This window comes from Octodon degus, unplaced genomic scaffold (assembly GCF_000260255.1).
Source record: "Octodon degus isolate 3935 unplaced genomic scaffold, OctDeg1.0 scaffold00034, whole genome shotgun sequence".
Classification (NCBI taxonomy): domain Eukaryota; kingdom Metazoa; phylum Chordata; class Mammalia; order Rodentia; family Octodontidae; genus Octodon; species Octodon degus.
In genome coordinates, this window is record NW_004524610.1 from 1693055 (window position 1) to 1701916 (window position 8862).

Below are 8862 nucleotides of genomic sequence, written 5' to 3' on the forward strand. Positions count from 1 at the left end.
AAAAAAAAAAAAAAGGATGAATGGGTCTTAAACTGATAACCAGTAATTCAGCATACCTCCTGAGAGAAGTGCACACGCAAGCGACAGGAGGGGACCTCCCAGCCTCTGCTGTCACACTCCTGAGAAGACACCATGTGCACACACACACCCACTCCTGTGTGGTACACACCCTGCCCTGAGAGGACACTGCCTGGAAGGGGTGGGAAGAGAGCCTCACACGTAGCTCCAAAGACAGGAACACGACATGGTCAACACAAATCACACTCACACAAGGCCTGGAAAGAAAGAATAAAACCAGATGCCAAGCAATGCATCCTGACTCCTTTTAAAGTAACGCAATACACATGCATCTGCTGAGCTGCCCAGCAACCCTGGACGGGTGCACTGGAAGCTGGCCAGAGCGGCCCTGGGTGTCTGAAAGGGCCTGACCTGGTTACCGTGGCTGTAAACACGCAACTACACTACCAGTTCACACCTTGATTAAATGTCCTAATTTCATACGCTCGGTGTATTACTAACACAAAATATGGTATTAAATAACAGCTATAAAATACTTTGTAGTCAACTGGGCTTAGTGACACATGCCAACAATGCCAGCCCAGGGAACTCAGTCACTTAGCAAGACCCCATCCCTAAATAAAAAAATACAAAGAGCCACAGAGCAGCGCACAGGCCCTCCCTGTGTTTAATCTCACTACTAGGGGGAACCACCCTCCTGCAGCCTTACCTGCAAACTAGCCACATAGGCGTCTTCACGGTTTACGTAACGTCCTAACATGGCACGCTGGGCCCGCAGTTCATTATCCCTTATTCGCTCATGGAGATGGGTAATCTGCTGCTTCTGCCTGTAAAACAAAACTTGAAGTTACATTACGAAGAATACATTTTTATAAGAAACAGTTAAAAGCAGAGCTTTTAGTGTTATAATTATTTTACCCAAGAAGTTAACAGTACTGTCAAATTTAGAAACCAGTAACAGAGAGCGTGCACAGCTCCGACGCTGTCTGAGCTGTGGGATGGCCATCAGGCTTGCTTGCACTGTGGGGTCCTTCTGGTATTCTGTGGACACTGTCATTGGTAGACTGCTTCCCAGGCCCTAACGAAGAGCTGCACCTTGCTTTTGCCTTTCCTTTCCACTCCTATGAGACACTGCCTGCTTGTGCAGCGTTACAGCGTGTATCTAGATGTTCCTCCAGAGCTTTGGGGGGGGGGGGGGGGGGGGGGTTCTACAGCGACAGCTGGGTCTAGGGTGTGTGATGCTGGGATTACGGGTACCCCCTCCCCCGTGTAAGTTCTACCCACACTAAATGCAGATAGCCTGGATGGAATATGAGGGCAGAAAGGGGGCTGCGATCGGTGCTCACTGCTGCTGCCCACTTTGCCAGGAAGTTTCTCCTCTTTAATTCCCCTCAGCCATCCCACCCTGCTATAGCGCAAGTGGACTATGGACTGAAGCCTCTACAGACTGTGACCTAACTAAATCTTTCCTCCTTTTAGCTTGTGGGTCTCTGGTATTTTGTCTCAGCAATAAGCAAAGCAACTAAGACAGGCAGGAAGTCTACTGACTTAAAATCCCATTTCCATTCTTCCAGAATGTGCTCCATGGGTTGTGTCAGCACAGCCATTCCTGAGCTCTGGCATCTGTGCGAGGGTGGCTGGCCCCAGCACCATCCCGGAGGTGGGGGTGCACTTCCGTCTGCCTGACTGGTACCTGCCCAGGGACAGCGGGGCACACCGCTGGGTGCATCTGACGGGCCCCAAGCATCAACGTCTGGCCCCCGGCACCTCCCTCTGCACTGCTCCCCAGTTCTACCTCTGCCAGCCACCACAGATGCGGCAGCTTTGCTCTGTCGCCCCCTCTGCCGTGGTACTTCTGGCTGGAGCCAGCTGGCGTGGACTTTCCCCCTGAAACGTGAACTATATTAAATGTCTCGGGCTGTAAGGCCCCATGGCAGGGGCTGGGTGCAGCGCTGGGAGTGTAAGCCCCTCCTCCCTTCCACGTCTCCATCTTCTCCCTGACGCCAGCTGCATGGTCTACGTGCCAGCATGGCCAGCAACAGACAGCCCACGGCTCTGACCAGCCCTGACACGCGCGCCCCGGGTGGTGATGCCATCCGCGCAAGTGTAAGGCTTTCTCCAGCAGCTCGCAGCTTGGCCTCCACCAGCTACTCAATGTCTAGGAAGATGTATTTTAAAAGTACTACAAATCAGGCAGGATGTTAAGAGTTTTATGTGCCTTATTTCTTAGGTTCAAAAATTTACTAAGTCTCATAATAACGATATAAAGGAATGAAAATTTTTATTATTATTTTTAATTTATTATTTTATTTTACTTTGTATTTTAGGGAAGGGCCTACAGGGTGTTCAGGGTCTCACTACTAGATTGGACTCATAGTGATCCGCCTGTTTACAGCCTCCCAAGAGCTGGGATTACAGGCGCACGCCACCACGCCCAGTCTCAGCATGCCCTGGGAGTGGGGCTGGCACGGAAGAATTTTTAATAAATAGTAATACTGTGGAGAAACTTAGTGGCTGAGGTTTTCAAAGGTTACAAAGTAACTGTGAAACACACAAGGTTGCTGAGGTTTTCAAAGGTTACAAAGTAACTGTGAAACACACAAGGTTGCACGCTTTAAGCTGCATCAAAGAACTTGGTCGACTTAGAATCATTGTTATTTTTTTAAAACATTTATTAACAGTCTTTAAAAACAACCACATAAAAGATGAGAAATAAGAACTAGGGAACCAAGAAAGAATTAAGTCTTCCGCCAATTTTCCAATCATTCACACTCTAACAGAGCAAACTCCTTCCATGCTACGAGGGCGCACTGGGCCTGGGCTTTCCCTCCCACCTGAAGCAGAACACAGGGCAGCACACTGTGACAAGGGCGCTCGAGACACTGGACACTTGGGAGCAGTGGGGAAAATGACCTCCACACTAAGTTCAGCTCTGATGCCAAGAACAGAACTTTAAAATAACAACAAACACTTCCCAGAATGAAGCTCAAGAAAGCAAAAGTAAAAGTCCTAACGCATGCTATCAAGAAAGAAACCACAAGGCATGCAGAGAACCTGAAAATTACAACCCACAATAATCAGAAGAACCAGGCGCTGAGCCAAACCTGGCATGGAGGATGGACTAGACAAAGACACCAGATCGGTTGTCACAACCATGTTCCCGGGGCTTGGGAAGCTGCAGCAAACGGGCACGCAGCAAGCAGGGACGCAGCCCTGGAGGGGAGTGGGCCAGAGCACACATTATCCTGAACACACAGCGACAGGAACTACCCAGAAAGAAACCCAAAACAGACAAACAGAACCAAAAGCTTTAATGACAGAATATCCTTCAGCTCTGGGACAATTCTCAAAGGCCAAATATCTGCACAATTGAAATCGCTAAAGGTAAGAAGGGAGGGGGGCACCCCCCAAATCTGCAGGCAATGGCCCAGAATTCCTCCAGATTTGATAAGAACTGTGTGCATCGCAAAGTCATGAAGTCCCGCTAACTCTAAGCCCAGATACACAAACCCTAGGCACGCTGAACCGAGGGACCATTAACTAAGTGGCTCAAAGCGAGCGGCAAAGCCTCTAGAGTGGCTAGAGGGAAAAGGAGACAAGGGTAAGGGGGACACTAGATTTCTCATCTGAAATAAGGCAATCAGGAAAACAGGGAGCAATTTAAAGCACTAAAAATTTTGGAACTCTCAACCTAAGACTTTTTAACCTAAGTAAAATTAAAAAAAATTACTAGTAAAATTACTAAGAAAGCCTAGTTAGGTAGTTTTAACCAACAAAAACCGAGGTGAGGTTTATAAAAAAGGAACATTTTTGAGAAAAAGCTAAAAGCTGAACTTATCATCCGCAGGCTTCAACATCGGGAAGTGGCAGAGCCACCTCCAAGCTGAGGATAATGCTGGAGACGGAACGCTGGAGCTTCAGGGGAGAACGAAGTACCGGGAGCGCCGAGTACACAGGCAGGCAGTCTGGGCATCACTGGGATCTCACGCGAGGCAACGAGACTGCACAAGGCAAAAACACTAACGCTGTCTCGCAGACGCGGCTGGGGCAGGAACAGGGAAGTGCAGCAGCAGGGAGCAGGCCCTCAACCGGCTGCCATCTCAGCATCGAGGCTCTGTGCTCTGTGCGCACTGTTGCTTGGACCCACGAGCGGCCCGCATCTCCATCGCGGGTCCCGATTCCCGCGGCAGCGTAACTGCTGCAGCAGCTGGGGAGGCCTGGCCAGCTGGGTGTGCGAGCCGTGCCGGGCAGCTGCAGCGGGGCCGCCCTGCCGTGGACTCAGCCTGGGTCTGTGGAGTCCACTGCTAATCCTGGTGCTCAGTGTTAGGACTAAATCACAGCATACGGTACGAGCAGGGACCACAACGGAAGATACTCAAACATTCATTTTCTGATTCCGTAATACGGTATGTCCACATATAAACCACCAAAATCATTTATAAACAAACTATTAAAATGGTATTCAAATGCTCAAATTTTCTGATAAAATGATCAAGTCTCATTGTAACATAACACGACGGAGAATTAACACAACTCCTTCGGTATGCATCAATATAAAAGACAGATACTGTCACAAATACAAGCTCAGAAATTAGTTAATTAAATCTGTGAGTGTGACCTACTCTGAGTAGTCCTGATGCAAACAGGAAGGCCTTCTTTTAACTCTAACATAAGTCCTATATAAAGCATGATTTAGGTCATTAACCATTTAATTAAAAAGGTTATCTACACTGTAGCAAAGAATTCATTGATTTTAAAAGGGTTCCCTAGCACGATCTATACTTCCACTTCCACATGTAACTAAACGAGAAGTATATTTACAGCCAACTGTCAATCGTGACACGACGGGAGTCCCGACAGGCCAGGGTCACCGACAGAACTAACTCAGTGGTCTCTATGAGAGGTGGACGCACTCTCAAGTGTACTGACTTACCTCCTAGCCGATCAACTCAGTGGGACAATGTGAAAGTGCCACTATTTAAAAAGACTTTCTGGGCAGAACCAGGGGTCGGCCCAGAGTCCTGCAGTGCTAGGCAGGTGTTCTGCTACCAAGCCATGTCCCCAGGCGCACCACAAGCAAGCTACCAGTGGACCTATGTATAAGCAACAGCACAGGTTAACCCAAAATTCTGACCTTCTCTATTAATATGAGGCTACTTTCTCAGCATGAAGAGTTGCTCAGTTACAAAATGTACAGGAAAGGCTGCTGTCAGGGAGCTCAGAATCTCTCAGGCAGAGATCAGTATACCGAACTCGTATGTGCAAAAACTCACGTTCCCATGCCCACCGCTGTGTGGGTGGTGAGCTTGCATCAGGCAGTACCTCGCGATTTGTTTACATTCAGTCAGTCATTTGGTCTTCGTGTTACAAAGCGGGATGGAGAATGGGGCTGCCCAGAACACCTCCTTCAAAGCTCCAGTTTCTTCAATGGCAAAAGCCCTATACCTCAGCAGGGATGTACAGTAAATCAAAGTGCAGTAAGCCAAGCGCGCTCTCAGAATACCTATGCGATTGCAGGGGCAAACAGAGAAGAAAGCACCAGGTCTCCTGGTTTTCTGTGGTGACCACAAAGCTGACCTATACACTTTTCTCAAGACATGGGGCACATTCAGTAACCCACAGTTCCTACTGTACTTTTCATAAGCGTCTGCTGTTTTGACAGTGCAGTCATCTACTACAAAGATACACAGAGTGAGCAAACATTTTCCCCTCACAATGTTGAGTATACTGACATTTTCAAAAATAACACCCAGCAAGGAATTTTTAGTGTGGTGACCGGAAAAGCATCGTCAGGCACACAGTGTCCTTAAGCAGGAGGCCTGACAAGCACTTGTACTCTAGATTGTTTCAATGGACGCCGAGGCCTGTCACCATTCTCTGAAACAGCTTCTGCATGTGTCACCAACACTTTAAAGTCCCTAGTCTATTAACTATTTGGTTCTAATTTTCAGAACTCTGTATCTTCCAGAGTTTTTTGCACCCAAACAATTTTATGCTTCAACACTGGTTCTATTGTTTTAGAAGCAAAAGCTGGTTTCTCTTCCACTGTTTTACACAATATCCAATGCATTATTTTAAAATATTATAAACGTGTAAATAAAATCCTAAAATGGCATAACATGCTGGGCAGGCAGACTGTTCATAAATGTTCACAATGAGCCAGGTGTGGTGGTGCACACTGGTGATCTCAGAACTCGGAAGGCAAAGCAGGAAGATCAAGAGTTTGAGGCCAGCCTATACCACGCAGCAAGATGCTGCCTCAAAACATAAAAATAAATAAAACAAAACAAGTCTACTACTACTATCCTTGTTGTCTTAATAACACAGGGTGACTGTGCCCTTCCCCGCAGAGGCACTGTCACCCGGAATTGTGACCAAAGAGAGCAGTGGGAGTGGCGGGAGATCTGAGCTGGCCACCAGAGCCCCTGTGTCCTGGGCAAAGCCGGTGGATGAGGTAGAGGGGCCATCGGTATCACCCTCCCCTCGCGTGCATGCATACAGGAGTCTATCACAGCCAAGGCGTCAGTGGAGACCCCAGGCAGGCTTCAAGCATCCCGCCCTCTTCATCACTCCCCTCCCCCAACCCGTGGGGCCATGCCTTTGTGCTGTCACCTCACCTGGTCAAGGACAGAGACCCCTCTGCCCATGGAGGGGTCAAGCACCCACTTGACCATCCAGATCAGCCCTTCTCCTTTACAACCCACAAAAATTTGGGGGTGTCAAAAACTCACATAGCTCTTATCTGTCAGTTACTTCAAACATTCACCACTTTGCTGTGAGGCCTCAGGCCTCACACCAGTCCATGAAGAGAAAGCTGCTGGAAAGAGGCCCTCCTTCTGTCGGCGCTCGAAGACAGAGCACAGGGGCACCGCCTGCTTCAGCAAGCCACAACCAGGCCCTCCAGACCGTGCAGTGCACACAGAGGGGGCAGGGAACAGATGGACAGAAGACAGGGAAGCAGACAGACCAACACTCCACGTAATGGCTCTCAAAAGACTGGACAGGACAGGGCCAGGCCAACAGGCAGCATCACTGTACCAGTAAATTCCCAAACTCTGGAGTGCACAGTGTCATTAAATTCCATCTCCATTTGACTGAAATACTGAGTGAGTAAAAATGCACTTACCGATCAATGACAATCTCTTTCTGCCTCAGAAGTCCTTCTTTTATCTTCAGCATCGATTCCCACTTGCTGAAATCCTGGCAGTCAGATGGCAAGTAGTGCTGCCGAGACACAGCTGGCTGAGCCTGCACAGACAGAGTGACACTTAGTACGTGGAGGGAGTACCGGGCAGTGGGCAGGGGCCACTAAGGTCTCCCTAGTCACTTTCATTAGAAAAAGTACACTCACTTCAATTTCTGAATGTCTGAAATCATATTTGGGAATAAAATTAATAATAAAGAATTCCAAGCACAGTGAATGTGTAAGCCTAACGGAGATTTGAGGCAACGGGAGACGCAACACGATGAACCGTAAGACCACAATTAAGGTCTCATTACCTGGGGGCGTGACTTCACCGTGCCGTCCTGGGGACTGAACCCAGGGCTCCCACTTGCCAGCCACATGCTCTACCAGGGAGCCGATGCCCAGCACACAAGAGACAAATCACTGCCTGAGGAAGCAGCGCCAAGGCGGACGGCATGGCCCCAAGAGACAACACTCCCGAGGGTCCCCGCGGCAGCGGGTGTGGCACTGCAATCTCCAGGCTCCGCACCCTTGTGTACGCCTGAGCACTTCGTCATGCTGCAACTGCAGACTCGCACCTGTCACCTGCCGCCACAGGCAGCGACACGGCCAGGGAGAGAGACAGGGTTGCTACGGAGCCATCCGCACGGTTGCTAACCTCACTATACATTACGCAGTTCAGCAGAATGCCGAGAATGTAAGAAAAACGTCAGATGCTTGACATAAGTCAACAACCCTAACAACCAACCTGACAGTTAACACGCAAATGTCTACCAGTGAAACAACAATACAACTTTTCTCCATATTGGTGTCATGAGTTCAGCTATATCTCTTCACAGTGACTCGTTCAAGCTGTAGCCCAGAGTACATCCGAAAGTGACCTTATTTGGAAATGGTGCACAGACATATAGATAGAGTCAAAATAAGAAGTCATGGGATGAACCCAAATGCAGAAACACTGCTGGTGTCCTTTTCTTCTTCTTTAGTATGGGGACTGAACCCAGAATCTGCACGTGGAACTACATCCCCAGACCTTTTACTATTTTTTTTTTTTTTAATTTAGGACAGGGTGCACAGGGTGTGCAGGGTCTCATCGTGTAGACTGGACTTGCAGCGACCGTCCTGCTTACAGCCTCCCAAGTGCTGGGATTACAGGTGCGCGCCACCACACCCAGTCTCAATCACTGTCCCAGCGCACCCCGGGGCGGGGCCAGCACAGCAGGCCCAGTGATAGAATTCCCGGCCTCTGCATCTGCCTAAGCAAGGGCTTTAATCCGCTGAGCTATTTGGCCAGCCCTATTATTCTTTGAAATAGGGTCTCCTTAGAGCATTAGGTTGTCCAGGCTAGGCTTGAGCTTGCAGTCTTCCTACCTCAGCCTCCCAGAGTGAAGGTCACTGCCTGAAAATTATGCCTTATGGCCTAAAAATTAAAATTTGGCTTTATACTTTTAAATACTGAAAACAAAGAAAATACCTTTGTGATATATCAAAATTATACTAAATGAAAAATTCAGTATGCTAAATAAAGTTTTACTGGAACACAGCCATGTTTCTTCTCCTTCTCCTTTTCCTTCTCCTTCTCCTTCTCCTTCTCCTTCTCCTTCTCCTTCTCCTTCTCCTTCTCCTTCTCCTTCTCCTTCTCCTTCTCCTTCTCCTTC

General features: G+C 48.5%; 1 protein-coding gene across 1 annotated transcript in view; it reads right to left on the minus strand.

The window, feature by feature from the left end:
- Cep85l (centrosomal protein 85 like) overlaps positions 1–8862 on the minus strand; it is a 93659-nt gene that overhangs the window by 29224 nt on the left and 55573 nt on the right. The window contains exons 4-5 of the mRNA XM_023714252.1: positions 7145–7266; positions 728–845 (exon numbers count right to left, since the gene is read on the minus strand). Coding sequence (XP_023570020.1) covers positions 728–845; positions 7145–7266 — 240 coding nt within the window. The remainder of the gene's footprint in view (positions 1–727; positions 846–7144; positions 7267–8862) is intronic.